Raw genomic sequence first — 20,332 nt, forward strand, 5'->3', positions numbered from 1 at the left:
TCATAAATGACCATGCAAAAGATGATAAGGAGATATTCATTCATTATCTTAATGGGTTGAGGCCAATCATATAGGAGAGTCGAGTCTGGTCTGAATGAGTAGTATTGAAGAGCCATGCCAGTTTGCCCTAAGAGTAGAGGAAAGGTTGAACAAGAAGTTTAATAACAAGAATAGTGGAAGAGGTTGCAATGGAAGATCTAGTGGATGGTCTTATTGAGGCATAAATGATGATCAAAAGAACAAGGATGAGGCTAGCAGTAGAAATCAGAACCATAGAGGAAACAATTCTAATCATTTCCATGATCAGAACAATAGAGATTAGAGAGGAAGAGGAAGAGGGAAATGATCTATAAGAGGAGGTTTCTATGGAAAATGTTTTCACTACAGAGAACAAGGGTCTAGAGCATTTGAATGTTCCCAACACCAAGGAAGGGTAGATAGAAGAAATGAAGGCTATGCCAAAGTTGTGCATATTGATGAAGATGTCAAATCATCACATTATGAAGATGTTGAAAGAGGACAAGTCCTAGTTAATCAAAGAGTCTTGTTGAGTGGTGTAATGAACTTTATCAAAGGAGGAGTTTGTTTCTTATAAGGTGTAAATGTGAAGATAAGTGTTGTGAAGTGATTATTGATGGTGGAAGCATTGACAATCTAGTGTCAAAAAGGATAATCATGAAGTTAAGTCTCAAGAGGTAGAAACAGCTACATCCATATCATAGTTTGGGTGCAAAATGACCATAAGGTCATGGTCAATGAGAAATGCTTAGTGAAGTTCAAGACTAGAAGTTACCAGGATGAGGTGCTTTTTAATATCATACCTATGGACATATGTCATATGCTATTGGGTAGGCTATGGTAGTTTGATAGACATGTTGTACATAATGGGCGAGCACATACCTACACTTTGACAAAGGATAGAGTGAAAGATAAGTTGAAGCCATTGAAGGAGAAAGAAGAAAATGTATGTAGTTCTACTAGAATATGTTTTGTTGATGGAAAGGAGTTTCTCAAAGGTATGAAGCATGAGCATATGTGTTTTTCTATAATCCTAAAAGAATGTAAATAAGAAGTAGAGGAGGTACCTATAGAAGTTGTAAATTTTTTGGGAGAGTTTCCTAATATTGTATCAGATAATGTACCTGATGGATTACCCCTAGTGAGGAAGATTAGTTGCTAGATGGATTTGATTCCAGGAGTCAAATTTCAAAACAAAGCAATGTACATAACGACACTAGCAGAAAGTGAAGAGTTGAATAGACAAGTTCATGAGTTGTTGCAGAAGGGGTTGATTCGAGAGAGTTTGAGTCCATGTGTTGTACCAATAGTATTAGCACCAAAGAAGAATGAAGAATGGAGGATGTGCATATATTTGTAGGCTATCAACTAGATTACAATCACATACAGATTTCTATTGCCAAGGATGGATGATATTATGGACTATTTGAGTGGAGTTGTGTGTTTCACAACGATAGATTTGAAGAGTGAGTACCATTAGATTCACATAAGAAAAGGAAATGAGTGGAAGAATGCCTTCAAGACAAGGGAAGGATTGCATGATTGGTTAGTCATGTCATTTGGGCTAACCAATGCATTGAACACTTTCATGAGGCTCATGAATGAACTATTGAAGGAGTTTTTTGGGTAAGTTTGTCATTGTTTACCTAGATGATATATTGATCTTTAGTAAGACATTGGAGGAGCATTTGATGCAAATTTATAAGGTGTTTGATAAGTTGAGGGAAGAAAAGTTGTTGATAAACCTAAGGAAGTGTAATTTTTTGAAGGAGTTAGTGTACTTTGGATTTGTAGTATCACCAAAAGGTTTGAAAATGGACCCTGAGAAAGTGAAAGCTATCTGTGAATGGCCTACTTCAAGGAGTGCAATAGAGGTAAGATCTTTCCATTGACTGGCTAGTTTTTACTGAAATTTTATGAGAGATTTTAGCTATATTTGTGGGCCTTTAATTGAAACAATGAGAGGGGATATGAAATAATTTAAGTGGATTGTAAGAGCAGAGACAAGTTTTAATATGTTGAAATAGAAAGTTACATAACAACCTATTTTGGCACTTTTAGATTTTAATAAGGTGTTTCAAGTAGATTGTGATGTTAGTGGTATTGCACTAAGAGTTGTTTGAGCCAAAAGGTAGACCTGTTGCTTATTTCAGTGAGAAGTTGAATAATTCCAAAAGAAAATATTTTGTTTCTTGTTAGGAATTTTATGCTATAGTTCAGGCATTGAAGAAGTGGATACACTATCTTCTTCCTAAGGAGTTTTCTTTTTATACTGATCATCAAGCTTTGCAATATTTGAATAGTCAAGAAAAATTGAACCAAAGACATTTGAACTAGGTTGAGGTTCTGCAGAGTTATACATTTGTTTTGAAAAACAAGAGTGGGAAGTCTAATAGAGTTGCAGATGCTCTTAGTAGAAGACAAATTTTGTTGATAGAAATGCAGATTGAGGTGGTTGGGTTGAAGGAACTCAAGAATTTGTAACTACAAGATCTTGACTTTGGTGAAGCTTGGAAAGCTTGTATAGAACCTGTTACACTTAATAGGACAAAGTGATTTGATTTCATAATCCAAGATGGTATGTTATTTAAATGAAGTCAGTTGTGCATTCCCAGAAGTTCTATGAGGGAGAATCTCATCGAGGAGAAGCATAGTGGAGGATTGGATGGACATTTTGGGAGAGATAAGACCATTACTTTGGTTCTTGAGAATTATTACTAGTCACAGTTGTAGCAACATGTGAAGAAGTTTGTGTAGAGTTGCAGAGTATGTCAGATGGAAAAAGACGTGAAGAAAAATATTGAGTTTTATCAACCATTACCTGTACCATAGAAGTCGTGGGAGGATGTTAGCGTGGATTTTGTTTTTGGTTTACCAAGAACACAATGAGGGTATGATTCAAAATTTGTGGTGGTTGATAGATTTTCAAAGATGACACATTTTATTCTCTGCAAGAAGACTAGTGATGTTGATAATATGGTGGAGTTATTTTTCAAAGAAGTGGCGAGACTACATGGTTTTCCAAAGAGTGTAGTTTCAAATTGAGATACCAAGCTTGTTAGGTATTTCTATCATTCACTATGGAAGAAATTGAAGATAAATGTGAAGTTTGGTTCATCACTTCATCCGTAGATTGATGGTCATATAGAAATTGTGAACTAGAGTTTGGGTAATTTGCTAAGATGCTTAGTTGGAGATTAACCAAAGGATTGAGATTTGATTTTACCATAGGAAAAATATGCATACAATAATTATGTCAATATGAATAATGGTAAATCACCATTCCAAATTGTATATGGGAGCAGTCTCAAAAATTCTTTTGAATTGAGACAATTGGATAAAGGAGAAATAAGTATTGTTGAAGCAAATTTTTTTTTTAAATATTTGAAGAATATCCATGAGGAGGTGAGGAAGCACATTATTAAGATGAATACATAGTACAGAGATAAGGTAGATGTGAAAAGGAGGTATAAGGAATTTCAAATTGGAGATGAAGTCATGGTTCATTTGAAAAGTAAGCATTTTTCAGTGGGTACATATAATAAGTTGAATATGAAGAAGTTTGAACTATGTAAGATGGTGAAAAGGCATGATTCTAGAAATGCCTATGAAGTAAGTTGCCTACTAAACTAAATATTTTACCATTATTTAAATTTTTGTATTTGAAAAAGTATTATGAAGGAGGTGATGGAGATGAAGTTGCAAAAGCACAATGGAGTATTCTAGCAACTAGTTCGACAACAAAGGAGATTAAGGAGATACTAGACAATCGTGTTGGCAAAAGTACAAGGAACAAAACTTATGAAGAGTACTTGGTCAAATGGAAAAGGAGGCTAGTAGAAGATTCATCATGGCTAGCAAGGGGTGAGGTTGACTATCTTGGTTTTCCTCTAAACACCTAAGATGTGATAGGGTCACTTCTCAAATTACCCTGGGTGTATGATGTAGAGTATCCAAATTGTAAGAGCAATCTTGCATCACCCAAAAATATTTCATTTTTGTTGAATAAGGGTTGTCTCAGTGTGGAGTTGTTGTCTGTGAAGGCTTGCTACTTAGTAAGTCAATCATATGAGCTCAAAATATCCTAATTTTAGTGGTGGTTGTTCATCTTTGATATATTAGCCTACCAGTTGAGGCTTAGTGCCATATCATGAGTATTCATGGATTTATTGGAGGGTTTTGGAGTGCAATTTTGGTATAAAGACTTCAGGATCACTGTTAAATACCTTAGATGGCTCGGATGGGCTCCAAAATGGGGTCGACTAGAGTTTGCATAAGTTGGGCCTCAAAGATCAGAAGTCGAGGATTCTAAATAGAGGTTATAATTGTAGATCAGAGCAATAGTTTAAAAGTTATGGCCTTTTGAAGTTGGGCTGAACAAAATTTTCAAAATAAGTATCAAAGGCGTATTGGCTTGACTCTATATGTAATTTTAGAGTCAGTCGATCTCAAGGGTTAGGGTTTGATGTCTAGAAACTTCCTTGGCAATATAAAAATGCCTATATAAGGAATGCTCATACATTGTCTAGGACAACTCTAGTTGATAGTTCACAACTTTGTGTTGCAAATTATTGTAAGAAAGATACCCATGTGGCTTTGCATATTGTATTTCAAAATTTTGTAATTCCTTATTTCCAACAATAATAAGAAGCCCATATTTTGTTCTCACAAATTGTTGTTCTTTCTTTGTTTATGTTATATGCTTGTGGTATTAAGGGAGCACCCTTCATCACAACCCAATCATGAATTGTAAAGTAGCGTTACACATGATCATAGTTGATGAAGCTTCACTTTATATAATGTCCTTTGCATCACAAATTTTCTCTAATCTTTACAAATATCACATTACATATCATCAATCATATCTCACGTCTCTTTCTTCGCATGACGAAGCATAATCATGTATATACATTCATAACATTTCTTAGTTAGTTGACTAAATCCTAAACAAACATGTAAAACAATTCGCTTTACTTGATCAAATGATCAATCCATGATGTGATAAACAAAAGATAAACTCTCCATGGTTGGCTCAAACACAATCATTGACCAAAATAATTCTTCTAATCAAGATTCAAGTGTAACTTATGAAATATTTTATTTTTGTCATATTCTTGACCAAAAATGTAACTCTGATGATTAGACATGAATACTTATGAATCCCAACTCCAATATTTGTAATCATAGAATTAGATTCTTATGGTTGTCTCAATAATATGTCTAGAATTGCATTGCATGAATATGTTTCATTTGCATGTACTAATTCATTCACTATTCTTGTATACTGCTCTGTATTCCATAGGCGATTTCAATCAGCTCTATATTGGTAAATCAAAATCTATTCACATGACAATGAGAAATGTATTTACCATCCCTTATAAGTGATGTGTTGCCAATAAGAGTAGAAGAATAAACAATACGCACAACAATAAATAAAATATGCATATTTTGCAATAGGGTCTAGTAAAGACAAATGATACTTCAACATGGAATGAACAACTTGCAATGGAAAACATATCAGATAGGAAAACTTAATTACCTATACCTTTTTTTAAGGAACAAAACTAGTCAAAACAAGAATTTTATTTATTTATCAAAATCCATAATAGAGGATCAAACTAAAAAAAATCATTTTGAACAACTTTATATCTTATGATTAATTGTGTATAATAATTCTTAATCACACTATTAAGTCTTGGAAATTCCATTTTTGTGTTTCAATCAAACAAATTATTTGATCCATCAAAATGAAAGAAGGAGAAATCAAATAACCTTTTACTAAAGATGGCAATTACTGATGAGTTGAAAGTGAGGAATCAAGTAAAAAAACAAACTTCTATATCAAAAATTATAATAAAAAAGCTAAATAATTTTATTATAAAACTATGTAAACAACCTTATGTTCTATTAATACAATTGATCACAAGAAAAAAAAAATGGAAAAAAGATGATCAAACATATTTAATTATTATTATTATTTTTTATTTTTAATAGAATCGTGTAGACAACCTTTTATCCTAAGGTTGCTCAACTCTTAACCCCCTTACTAAAATCTCACATATACTAATATATTATTTGTATCCATCAAAATGGAGGGGGTTAAAAGGAATTGACAACCAACCGTGACGGTGATTACCGTGCGTCCAGGTGTGAATGAGGCCATGTTACCAGAAGACTTGAGGATAGGCGATTACTGGAAAGTCAAAGTCTGGGAGGGAGCAAATTGTTCAATTCTATGCTCTCAGCTCAGGTTTCACTTGTACTTTCATCAATTTTGTCAGCTGCATCCGTCCTTTCTGGTAAGAAAATGTGATTTAGAGGCAAGGAGCGTTCTGGGCATGGGAAATTGTTTGGGCACGAATGGGAAATCGGATGGTCACATTCACAATTCTACACCGGCCAATTCTTCTGGTATGTTTTTCTTACCCCCTTGCTATTTTCATTTCCTCTACCTCATTTGACCCCTCGTGTATGGCAGGTTTGCAATTCTCTCTGCCTTCAACGCAACAATTTTCCTTAGCTTCCACGACCCACAGCGATTCCTCTCTCGTTAGCCCGTCCACTCCCAGACCCCAGGGTCGAATCCTGCCTTCGCCTAATTTGAAGGTTTTTACCTTCAACGACCTCAAATGCGCAACCAGAAACTTCCGTCCTGACAGTGTTTTGGGCGAAGGAGGATTCGGGTGTGTTTTTAAGGGATGGATTGATGAAAATGCTTTCGTAGCAACAAAGCCCGGGACTGGCATGGTTATTGCCGTCAAAAAACTTAACCACGAGGGTCTGCAGGGTCACAAGGAGTGGCTGGTACTCTTTTTCCCTTCTAAATTTGCTTTGGATTGAAATCTAGTCATTTTGAATTGGGTATGATTATACTTAGCTAATAGGATTTACACTAATATCTATCCTGATCGAATTGGGGAGTTTTGTATTTGGCTAATTGGCTTCACCTTTGAATTGGGTACTACCGTATTTAGCGTATTGGCTCTACTTCAAGATCTAGCCAATTTGATTTGTTGAATTCTTCTATTCAACTCTACATTAATATCTATCCTATCTGAGTAGGGTACTGCTGAATTTGGCTAATTGGCTCTATGTCAATAGCTACTATCTTGTTTGAATTGACCCTACTATATTTTGTTTCTTTGGCTTTGTATCAGTATCTATCCAATTTTAATTTAGCTAACTTGAACTGAGTCTCACAGGAAAAATATTTGGGTTAATTTTATTTCGTTTTTTGAGTTAGCTGATTTATTTACTTCGATACTCTTGATAGGCTGAAGTGAATTATCTGGGGCAGCTCTCCCATCCCAATCTTGTAAAGCTCGTAGGGTATTGTACTGAAGATGATCATCTCTTATTGGTCTACGAGTTTATGCAAAAAGGGAGTTTGGAGAATCACCTATTCAGAAGTGAGTAATACATCCGGAACTCTGTAAATTTACGTTAAAAAACTTGCGCAACTTCCATACAATATCAATTTTGTGAAACATCCATTTCTTTTTTATACTGAGATAGTCAAAACAACAGCAGATACATATTATTCAGCATGGTTCATAGTACTGCAGATAAAGTAAGCTAACCAAGCCCCAATGGTAATAACAATTACGAAAGTGGGGGAGGTGACCTGATTATGTGGACTTTCACCTATCTATTGCCTGCTGTTTTCTTTATATGAGTGTCTTTACAGTATTGCTTGTCTATACAAAAAGGAAATTACATAAATTCCACTCTTTTATGGGCACTACAAATCAAAGCTTCTTGAATCCCGAAAAAACCTGAAAGAGTTGCCAAGACAATGCTAATTGGTAGTGAAACTACAACGAATTATCCGTTAAAGTTAATACCGATATGCAGGAAAGTTATTGATAGGAAAATGAAAGAAGCATGTCGCATTTATACAAACTTATTATTTTTAAGACGAGGCTTTGTGAGACATACTGCCATATACAAGCCAATCAACATCGCCATGTCCATTATGTGTCTGGCTGCTTACGCTAAAACTTCTAAAATGGTATACATTATTTTCCTTCAAGGGCGTTTTAATTTAGATGGAATTATCTGTTTTGAATCTTGATTCGTCCAGAGTGCTTTCTTAAAGAGTCAACTGGAAATATTTTAGAAATTTGATTTCGGAAACCGTTTTGTTCGTTTCCAGTGAGAGTAACCAATCTTTGAATTTTGTGTTTCGCTGGACTGGTTATCTGTGTTTTCTTTTACTTTACAGTGGATAACTGCATATATTTGGAGTCCAAGCTCACTATATTGTAGGTGACATTGGGCTTAAGTGTTTGAAGTTGGATTAAGTGTCTGACATTGGGCTTGCAATGGTCACAGACAACCACTGAAAGTAGAAGGAATGCACGTTGTTAGGGCTACAGTTACGAGTAAATTTACTGAAGCAAGTTATTTCTTATTTTGTAGGAGGCTCATATTATCAGCCTCTTTCTTGGAGCATAAGGATCAAAATAGCCCTTGGAGCTGCTAGGGGGCTTGCATTTCTGCACAGTGCAGATCCACAAGTTATATATCGTGATTTTAAGACTTCGAACATACTTCTTGACTCGGTATGCCCATTTTATTTTAGCTATTAAAGATGATCTGGTTTTAAGGAACAGTAAGTAGCTTGAGGTGAACTTTTTAAATGATTGCAGGCATATAATGCAAAGCTTTCAGACTTTGGACTGGCCAAGGATGGGCCAACAGGAGCTGCTACACACGTCTCTACTAGGATCATGGGGACTTATGGTTACGCAGCTCCTGAGTATATGGCAACAGGTTTTCGTCATCCTTTGATTCCATTTTTCCCTTTTCTCTTAACAAATATATGCATCAATTTGGAGCAGGTGGTTTTGGATACAAGGGTCTCATTGAAAAATCCCAAGATGGTTTTCATTCAAGAAATGTTCCTACCTTATATATTGATTTGGCTTGATGAATTTGAACAGGGCATTTGACAGCCAAAAGTGATGTATATGGTTTTGGAGTGGTGTTACTGGAAATGTTATGTGGGCAACGTGCTGTAGATACAAACCGGCCGCCTGGGCAGCATAAACTGGTGGAATGGAGCGTACCTCTTTTAGGTGATAAACGAAAATTATATCAAGTTATGGACGCCAGATTGGACAGAAACTTTCCTGTGAAGGGGGCACATAAAGCAGCCCTTGTTGCTCTTCAGTGCCTTAGTGGAGACCCAAAACAGAGGCCTGCCATGGACCAAGTAGTTCAAAAGCTCGAAGCAATACAAGCCATAAAGGATAGACTTAGTCATGAAGGAAATGCAACTGCTAATGGAAATGGAAATATGAATATATATCGCTCCCCTGCTCATCCCAATCATCAGCTTTCATCTCCACATCATTCATATCAAAGGCAGTGACATTTGGCCATGTCTACACTGGACTCTGAGAAAGAATAAGGTAGACTAACCTAACAGCTTAACCAATGCCTCCTATTGTCAGATGACATAATATCACATGCTAGTCACAATTCCTAATCTTTATAATGACTAGCTGAAACATTTTATGGAAAATATGGTAGTTTGTATGTTCTATGTTTTATCATTCAATTTATATTGTTGCCCAATGTACTGCCGTCGAATTATATCTGTGCTTAGATTTGTATCATTTTAGACAAGTTCTATTTGAGTTTTCACTACATGGGACTATAAAGAGCAAATGATTCGATTTACACAACAGGGTAATTTGGAAATTTTAACCACGCAGCATCTCTTAATTTGATGTCTGGTACCGACAGTCTCTTTCTGAACCCAACAGCTTAACCAAAAAAACCATCGCTACTATGATTTTTTTAATATAATATATTTTTGAAGTTGTGGATTTCTATATATACAAGCGTAGCATTAGGATTGCACAAGCCCCAGATATGGTTACCAAGTGCATATAGAGCAATATGATATAACATTTGGAAATTTATCGGTTGAATGCTTACACTTGAGTAATATAAGATTTTTTATATTTATTTTTCAAATTTAAGATGCTTAAAGTTCACAGAAGTAAACAGTGAGACAGTATTCATATCAGTAGTAGAATAGCTTGGCCTCAAAAACGGAAACAGCCATAGACTCCATGTTGTCCTTCTGGAAAGGAGGACATCTGCAGCAGGAAATCGGTGTGAAAGTCTTTGGGATTCAAGTTCTAGAGGAAACCAATCATGATGATAGCTGGTGGTGCATCTATTCTTCCAAATGTATCGAATTAAAGTCTGCCGGAGGATCCTGAGAACACATTAATTAGTTAATTGAGACCCAAGAAAACATGTTTTCAGGTGTCACTCTGATCAATCCTTGCTTCAACTAGATTTGACAGCTTTGCAAGTCCAGACACCCTGAAAATAATCAGTTTGCTATGCTATTAAGTGTGAGGAAACATTGGCTTTATATCTTATTGGCATACCTCATGTGGCCTCTTTCAGTGTGTATATCTATTTTTAGTTTAATTGGACAGGTAAGAGTAGTTTGGGAAGGATGTTTTGGTTGATGACATTTAGTGGGAAGTGGTCAAAGCGATCTTCAGTTTGTTTTAGAGAAGTTTTAGATTATGGTAAAAGCAGGTTTTGAAGGGACCCCGAAACCCTTTAACAAAAAGCAAAAAGATAAAGCATTACAGCCCAACAGGAAAAATAAACCTGCAACAAACTGTAGAACAGTTTCAAAATCAAGTTTTACAAGGACTTGAAACCACTAGAAAAGTCCAAAAACAAACTAAACCAGATTTTACAGGGACCTGGAACCACTAACAGTCTAAACGAAAAAAACCAAAAACCAGGACCAGAGACCCCAACCAGTTTGTTTTAGAGAAGTTACACTGTTGATTGGCAGGTATTCTAGCAATGAGATCATCAGTCGCAAGTTTAATAATGCCATTGAGTATATTCTGTCACTGGTTCAAATTGCCAAGGCAAAACTTAGGGAATGCTATGCTTTCCATTTGAGCGTGGGGAAGTGGGACGGATCCAAAAAAAGAGGCAAGGCTTGATTGTTAAGTCGAACCAACCGACTCCACCTAGAGCTGGATGGATTGGTTGAGACCTTTGTCTTAGTGGCTTGCAATTTCAAACAAGAAAATCTGCACTTTCTTGCTAAGCTTTTTACATGTTGTCCATGGGCGAAGAGGCTTTCACCTCCAAGTATTTGACATTGAGATATTTTTTTGATTGTGTACAGGGTCCAATAATTGAAGGTACCCATTAATTGTGATACTACTTGCACATATTTTTGTCTCTGACTATTTTCCACACAAAATGGTTTGATCTTGGCGTAGTATTGCATGATATGAGATGGTATGCTTTAATGATGAGGAATTGTGGAGGGTATAGACGACGAAAAGAGGTATCGATGAAGATTTAAATGACTGCGGGTTTCACAATAAATAATCTGTGCGGATTCCCTGGCAGGTGGGCGGACATGCCAAGCATTAAAAAACAGAGAAATTCAAATTCTAGTTCATTGGTGACCAAACAAAATCAGGCATCATGTAACATTTTAAATTGACATTTGGCCACATATGAGGAAATAAGCTTTTGTTTGCATTAGGTTTAAAATGCAGTCCGGTCGTTAAGCTCATTCTATCAACATGTCCTATTCCTTGCTTGGTGTTTGTTGGAGTCGAGGTCAAAGGAACACCGATGTAGATTTTGGTGGATCTGTCACAAGGCACCATGGAAGTGACACTATACATGTATGTCTGGAATTTGGCAATTAGGTGGTTTTTTTGAAAAACCTTGACATGTCAGGGATGTTTTGAATTGTTTAAATATTTTTCTCAAAATAAAATAATCTCTCATAAATAAATAAGTAAATAAATAAACTAGTGAATAATTTCTCACATCCACAACATCTAACTAATATTAGGCGGTTTTGGTAACTAGTCCACCACCTTTAGTGGGGACTATTGATGGGAACAAAGGGAGGTTGAACAGATAGACAAATGCTTTCTTGCCATGTAACTATCCATGTATGCACGGTTGTTTTCTTTGTACAAAAGGCAATTTTTTGTGCGGAGCATAGTAGTGTTCTATATTTTGGTTCTCAACCATTTTTCATTTGTTAGTCTAAGCATTTTCAACCATTGATTTAGTTGGTTATTGTCTCTTATTATACCTCAAAAAAATTGTAGGTGATATAGTGGATTAAAAGATTTGAGTTGTTTACATCCCTAGCCACTTGGTGATGTAAATTTTTAATGCCAACATCACATGTGCAATTATTAGTGTGCACTATTATCAGCCTTTCTCCTCTATCATTCCCCATTCCATTATCATTAAGCTATAGCTACAAAAATTGAACAGCAAGGACACACAATGGAGTACCTCCTTGTAATGCCCTAACAATTTGTTTGGCAATTACACTTAATTGTAACCCAAAGGCCTATGATATCCAATCCCCTTAACTTTTCTTGAAGTTCAGTTTAACCAAGAGATCATAGGCACACTCTTCTACCCTTCTCAATCTTGCCCAAAAGGATTTTTTTACTTTGTGAAAACGTTTGTTGTTAGGGTTGGCAAACAACAAATTTTACAAGTAAAACAAAGTATTTATCAAATGAAAATCAAGTATTTATTTTCAAAATTTTAATTACTTTATACGCTGCTAGAATTTTATGGTGAACAACATTTTTTGACATTATACATGACCTTTCCATTGATTTATTTGTGCAAGATTAGAAATAATTTGAGGGTCTATTTTACCATTCAAATTATTGAATTTAACTGTCAAACTTTCAATGCATTAATCTAGAATAACTATTCGAAGTGTTTAATTCCCAATTCAATATGGACAAAACTCTATCAAATGTCAAGTTGGTTTCTTTTTTCCAAATACAAGAGTTCTACCTAACATTTATATAACATGCATGTAGATGTGTAGTTGTCATGTTCAATATCATATAACAATAAACACTTATGATATACACACATTGGCAACACTCAAAAGGGCGGAGAACAAAATAATAAAATACAAAGATAAGCGACATACATGTCCATGTGATGTTGGAACTAAATTCTACAAAACCAAACCTTAGCCAAGACCTAATTAGGCATCATTTTTGCCCATCATCTATGAGTACTGTAAGAAACCATTTAAGAATTGTAGCATGTCCATTGTATCCACGTAGCTTTCAAGTATCAAGAAGAAAGAGTTATTCTTAGGTTGAATCAGTTTGAAATTTAAAGGGGTCGCCATATCAATATCCATAAATGTGTTGAAATAAAGGGTTCAAGTCTCAAATTTAGGGATTTTGCTTTTGTTATGAAAGGTGGATGTGAAATCTAATTATCCCTAATCATCCCCTTGAGGTGGAGATGGTGTGTTTATTTTTATTTAAGAAAGAATTAAGGAGGAGGTTGAGATTGCATATTAATGGCATCGACTTGAATATGATCTTTCTTCTCAAAGGATTCATTTGTAAAAGGGAGAGCATCATAGATATTGTCCTTTTCTTCTAAGGTGTTTTCATGAAAAACTTTAGGAGAGAGATAAACATAACTTGTTAACGCTTCATGCCTAGTATCATCAAGGGAATTCTAAACCATATCAATCTTCTTTACTAAAAGATCATCCTCTTTCACCGTGTTTCTCTCATGAGAGAGATATATATATTAAGAGAATAACAAATGCTAACAATTGGCATATGTTGAAAACTAAGCCCTCTGCTCCTCCTTTAGAAATGAATCTTCAGTCAAGCAAGGGAGACTCTAAATCAAAGGGCATATTGTGACCTCCCTTGTTGTGCCTAGTTTCTTGGAGGCAGATCCTTCCGTTCAGATCTTTGCTTCCTAGTTGGTTATTTTGTTTTGGTTGGTGATAGGCTTTTCTGTCACCACGGTCACCCCTTTTTGGGGGGTGACCAGCTCCTTTTTGGTTTGTTGTAACTTTGTCTCTATGTTTATTGAATATCTAAAGCTATGTACAGGGTTTTAGGCACCCTTCAAAACCTATTTTCCTTAATAAAAAACAATTGGCATATGTCTTTCTCCCTTTCTATATCCTTTATTTATTCCTTTTTTGGTTTAAGTGACAGAATTTCACTACCCATTCCCGATCTTCCATTGTTTCCCTCAATCTTCATCTCCCTTGCTTTAATGGACTTCTGAAGTCAAACTTCTTTCTTTTCCCCTCCAAAATCCCTCTACTAATCTTGCATTCTTTTCTCAAAAAAGTTTCTACTTGGCTTTGATGTGCCTTTTATTCAATTGTTGAGTTTTGTTGGACTTCCAAAATTTCATCCCTATGTGTGATTCCATAATGAAACTTTAACCTATAGTCCTTCCACATTTTTCCTACAATTTCATCATGCTTTTGTTATAGATTTTATTGGAATTCTTGACTTGATTGCAATATCTCATCCTAAAGTCCACTTTCACAATAAATTTCAACAAAATTCCCAATGAGATTTCTATTTTTCTCCTTTTGAGTAATTCAAGCTAGCTTTCATACTCATCTTGCATCAAGTCCCCACATTTTGTCATGTTCGGCATGGACAACCACTCCCCAAATTGAGCATTATGTTATTGATGATTGCATTTGGCCTTGCAACTACTCAAAAATGATTTTTCCACCAAAGAATCCATGTTCATCCTCAAATGGAAAATTGGTAGTAGATGATGATAATGATCATTTTGTAACTAATGTGATGGTCAGATGCTAGATGCAGTGATTTTTTCATCTCTAGGTTGTCTATTCAACAAGTATCATGGGATTTTACTTGTCTCACATAGCTCATTTATGATATCTAGTTCTCAATCGAATTCTCACATGTGACTCAATGATCAAACTAAGTGCTATACATATTATTTGGTTTCCAAAAAATAGATTTTAATTTTTACATTTATGTAGAATTGCAAGTAACGAGATTGTTTAGGGTTTTAACTACTAGTTTAGTTTCCTATAGAGACATGTTTTCTAAATATCATAGAGGTAGCATGATGTAGTAACATCTGTATTCATGGGTTATTCTACCAAACAACAAAACTATATTCTTTTATATTCTTGCAAGATAAGATTGTCTAATTTTAAAATATTTTAGTGGTTTTTTCCTCAAGCATTGGCTACATCTAATGATTATGGAAATAGACTACATAATTTGTGAACCCACTAAGCCTAACCATTTGCCCTAGGTACACAAAAATGACACCAATATAATACTTCCTCACGAATGCATAAAGATGACATAAAGAAAACATACCAATACACATAAGAGATGCTTGACTCCATTGTCCTCTTTTCTTCCAAGATCTTGTAATGTTGATGTTGGTGTTCTCAAATTTATGGCACATGCACAAGAGGTTGTGAGATAATGGAGCTTGGTTGATTGATGCAAAGCAATGATAATGAATGATATGAAGACTATGATAGTGATAGGATGATAATGGTAAGATGACATGATAGTTGTGCAATCTCAAAGATCAGAAGTATGCAATGACACAATGTCTCCACAAGATCAATTATGCAAAATTATTATTGATCCAAATGTTATAAGAATATCTTGTTTCGTAAAAATCCTCATGAAATAATGACTAGGATGAAGGGTTGATAAATGTGTGGCTAAGATTAGAGAGTAGGAAGGACATATGGAGGATGAAGGAGATTAAGAGGTGCAAGGAAATGAGTGGACTAGATGAAGCGATAGGTAGAAAATATGATCTTTTCATAATATCTAGACATGTAAAGGTGGAAAAGTCAAATGAAGAGACTATTGAACAATACGAATACTAAAGTGGGGAGTGAATAAGTATTCCTTTAAATATCATAAATTCATTCTTTAGTGCATCCACATTACTTTACTCGCTTTCATCAAAACGAAATAACTATTCAACAAAGCAACTGAACTAGAAAGATCATCCATGTAGAAACATACACATGAAGACACAAGATTTTTCTTATAGAAACTCATTATTGAAAAACCATAGAGAGGGTTAACTCTCGAAATAGCATAACTAGTTATAATATATTACCAAAAGTGCCCACTACCAGAGGGCTCACTGCCCTAGAAAAGAAGTAAAAATTTATTTGTTATAGTTGCATCTCCCATATGTTTGAATTCAAATTCTTTGAAGCTTAGTAAATGAACTTCACATGCTTTGTTATGTTTTTGGTAATTTGCATCCAATCCTTAGTTACAATTACATTCATGCATCATCTCATATATATCCTCATCATACACTACTGCAAAAGGAGTACACACACACACACACACATAATGTATACACATACATATATGTATGTATGTATGTATGTATCTATATACATATACCTATATACATACATACACCTATATCCATACATACATACATACATACATACATAAACATATATAGTGATCTACTTGTACTTTACATTATCCATACACGCTTTAACCAATCAGTTAGCTCCCAAATTACTTTACCTACTTCCTCCAAAATGCTTCATATGTTTCATCCAAACAAGTTGAAAAAAGTATAATGAAGTTAATGCTATCTAGAAATCAAATGCCAAAAGAAATGCTTAATCTTACCCCAAAATCGAAGAGCCAAAAAAAAACATGAGATGAATTGCAAATATTTTGATAAGCTATTATGTTCCAAAGGAAACAATGTAATAGACAAACCAAACTTCTGAACCATATATCTTTTATCCCACAAATCCATAACATGTGCTAACCTTAATATAGCTACATCTATTCAAACTATCAAATCATATCTGCAACAACAGGGAGATAGAGACAAAAACATGAAGAAACAAACTACAAAATTACTGAGGAAATCACAACATAAGTCAACAATGAACTTATCTTCAAGAGTTAATATCTTGACATCAATGAAAATATGTAGATTCTATGCACAATATTCTTCTTCAACAAAATCATTAATTAAGAAACTCCATCAATCTCCCCTTTTTTATTGACAACAACATGCCAAATAGCTACCCTTCTTAAAACAATTCTCCAAAACTATCTTCCTTGAGAAATTTCTTGCCATCAAAACTAGAAACTACACTTCCCCAAAATTTATCTTCTTCTGGTAGTACTCTCCCCCTTTCCATAACTAGTACCTCCTTTATCCATTACTACTACCCCACTTATCTCATCATTTTAAAACTCTTCTCCCACCTCTTCCATTGTTGTAGTAGGTAGTGTTTCACCCAACATTGTTGGGCCATCAGATGTGGAGGTCCTCATGTGATGGGAGTTCCTTTAGCTTTGGGATTTTCTAAATTGAAGCCCACTAGTATTAATACATGATCCACTTAGGGTGTTGTCATCCTAACCTCTATAGATGAGAATAGGGTGAAGTATGTGTTAATGGGAGCTTGGTTCTTAGTTCTTAAATCAACTCTTGTTGTGTTGGGTGCCTCTAGGATGGGGTTTATACATCCAATTGTCAATTGATGGTGGAGCGAATACACACTCGTATCAACATCTTCTTTGGGTAGGAAAGGTTAAGTGGTGTCATCTTCCCTTTTGTTGGGGAGTGGCTCTACTACCCCTAATGCTTATGTGCTTGTTGATACTCAAAAACCCTAATTGAGGCTTTCTGATAGCTTATTAAACAAAAAATTCATGGGAAAGGGCCCCTTGACTATCTCTAATTCCATTATCATCACTTTAGAGGAGGAGACAATGAAGGATATTGATCACGTTGCCTCTATCTTTCTCTCCCATGGGGTGATCTATAGGTTTAGGGACTTTTGACCAAGCCTCTCCGAGTTGCAATCTTGGATTTATGTACACTGGGAACCCGTTATTATTGGTACAATCATATTTTTTTCTAAGAAAAAGGGTTCCTTTGTTGCTAAAATTTTGAATGTTGTGGATAAAATCAAGATATTCTAAGATCATATTTTTAGTTGGAAGATAGTTTAATTATGATATTGCTATCAGGATTTAATTGTGTAGTTTTCTAAGATCATATTTTTAGTTGGAAGATAGTTTAATTATGATATTGCTATCAGGATTTAATTGTGTAGTTTTTGAGTCAAACTCATTTAGCCATGTTTCATGAGTAGTATTTCAAATGAATATATATCTCATGAGAATAAATGGAATACTTAGCACTCATTGGATCTAGGTGATGCTCACAAAGGTGAAGGATTGGGACTTCTTGGGAGGTCACCCATCCCAATACTAATCCATCTTGAGCATTCTTAATAACCCACTTTGCTTGCGACCCCATTTGCTAATGTAAAAGCCTTGGCACCTAGATTTTGACCCTTCAATTGAGATTTTCAACAAGATTCCTATCGAGGTTAGACTTTTGGTGATTTATTTGATGGTAGATGAAGAATATTCTGGTATTTCCCACTCTACCTATGCCCAAATTCTAGTTTTCTTGGATATTTTTATGGGACTTCTTTCAAAAATCAAATTACATTCCCCCAAGAATAGATAGATCCAATATTTATACTATGAAGGGATCCCCTTCAAGTGGAGAAGATGTTTTAAGACTAGCCATGCGACATCTCAATGTGGATTAGAGAAAATGAAAAAGTCTACCTCATGGTGTAAAGGGGCTTCAACTCAACATTGTATGGTTGAGAAAAGTTCTTTCTTTGATGAGGTGGTCCATGCTCCTCCTAGCCATGTTTCTTCTTCTCATGTTTATCTAGTTCTGGATGTTGGTCATGCTGAGGCCAACATGCCTCAAGTGGATTGTTCCGCTACTCTTGATGCCTCTGTGATAGATAGAGCAATTGACTCTTCTCTTATTGTGTCTCAAAATTTGGCTATCTATGATAGGGTTTTTGTCGATTTTCTTGTTTCTAAACTTGTCTCTTATGCTGTTGTGGGTCTTGTTGATTGTGTCGTAGCTGTTGTCTATGTGGAATCTGTTAGCCTCGTCTCTTAGGTTTTTGACCCCTATTAGTAGTTCTTTGGTGGTTTATATTGGTCTTCCTCCCCAAGTTGTGGGGACTCCAATGTTGGACTCTTTGGTATGGATAAATGTTGTTGCAAAGGTGGATGAGGGATGGATTATGGTAAAAGGGGAAAAATTTAAAATGAATTGACCCTCCTTCAATATGACCATTCATTCTCAAAATAGCAAGTTTAAAGGAAAATATTAATTTCATATTTTTGTAGGTGTTTTGGCTAGAGGTTTCTCTAGTCCTCTTTGTTTTTTTGGTTTCATGATGTTTCTTGTGCACTTTAATCTCAGGTTGTGGGAGACTTTCATACAACCCTTTTTTATGGTTTTTGATATGTTCCTTGTATGTGGGCTTTATTGATTATCATTTGTGAACATTTTGTACAATGTTTTAAGCACCTTAAAAACCTATTTTTCACTTAATAAAAAATAAAAGCAATTCAATTCAAAAGAAAAAGAAAGTACTCAATTATTGTTTTTTCAGGGATTGTCTTGTTATACTTATTCTTAAGTTTCAAGAGAAAAGAATTGCAAGAACTAAAAATAAATAACAACTCCATTAACTAACTATTGCACTACAAAAACAAGTTAATAACAATAGCCAAGTTATCTTACACAACTAAACTCAATTCAAATTTATGTTTATCTTCTAGTAGATATGTTAAATATTTATTTTTTACTTCTACCATCTCCTGGATAGTCTATTAGTGACAAAGACAATCATCTCTTTGTCTCTAGACAAGAGACAATTCTAATTATTTGCATATGTCAAAATGATTGAGCAAATGTGTTTTGTTTAAACTTAATATAATCAACCTTTCTTTTGTGATTCTTAGTAGGAGTAGACCACCGAGATAATATGTTGTAGAATTCTAGGAAATGAGTAATTAGCATGTTTAAGTCTATTTGGTTATTATGCATGTCAACTCTTTATTTTTTTCATCTGTGACTTCCTTTTGTAATTAGTGATTAAGTATATTACTTTGCATATTCAGTATGTTGAGAATCTATTAATGAGATTTTGATATAATAATGCAAACTATTTGAAGATTTTTATTTTTGATGATTTGGAATGAAGTGCAATGTTTTGACAAGTGTTTCCTTGCCAACGATTTCAAGAATTGTATGAACTATACTATTATTCATGCATCTATCTAGTTATCTTCATCACCATCATATTCTCATGTTAACTATGAATCTCTTTTTTAGCTTTCATTTCCTTATATCCACTTTAGATTATCATGTTGTCATTTTCTACATTTAATCCTTATAATATATGTCTTGACTGGTAAATGCTTCTCTTAAAAACAAACGTTGCTTCATTAATTCATCCTAGTTGTATGAGTGGGTATATATTATTTTCAATAGTGAAATCAATTCATTGTTATGAATGATATATGTCTACTTGATACAACTAAAATGAATGTAGTCTCTATACTCTTATCTCTGTTAAAATTCA

General features: G+C 34.7%; 1 protein-coding gene across 1 annotated transcript; it reads left to right on the forward strand.

The window, feature by feature from the left end:
• The first annotated feature begins 6,210 nt into the window (after nt 1–6,210).
• On the forward strand, nt 6,211–9,600 carry LOC149578440 (receptor-like cytoplasmic kinase 176). The gene is made up of 6 exons (XM_089829111.1): nt 6,211–6,429; nt 6,497–6,822; nt 7,292–7,427; nt 8,440–8,582; nt 8,670–8,793; nt 8,964–9,600. The coding sequence occupies exons 1-6, from the start codon at nt 6,357–6,359 to the stop codon at nt 9,392–9,394; spliced, it is 1,233 nt and encodes a 410-aa protein (XP_089685237.1). The 5' UTR covers nt 6,211–6,356; the 3' UTR covers nt 9,395–9,600.
• The last annotated feature ends 10,732 nt before the right edge of the window (nt 9,601–20,332 follow it).

The sequence above is a fragment of the Cupressus sempervirens genome, chromosome 1, assembly GCF_028749045.1.
Source record: "Cupressus sempervirens isolate cs-2001-9-10 chromosome 1, ASM2874904v1, whole genome shotgun sequence".
NCBI lineage: Eukaryota > Viridiplantae > Streptophyta > Pinopsida > Cupressales > Cupressaceae > Cupressus > Cupressus sempervirens.

Coding starts and splice junctions, on each gene's coding strand:
- LOC149578440 (XM_089829111.1), top strand. CDS start 6,357: ATGGGAAATTGTTTGGGCACGAATGGGAAATCGGATGGTCACATTCAC. Junction 6,430..6,496: donor TACACCGGCCAATTCTTCTG/GTATGTTTTTCT, acceptor CGTGTATGGCAG/GTTTGCAATTCTCTCTGCCT. Junction 8,583..8,669: donor CGAACATACTTCTTGACTCG/GTATGCCCATTT, acceptor AAATGATTGCAG/GCATATAATGCAAAGCTTTC.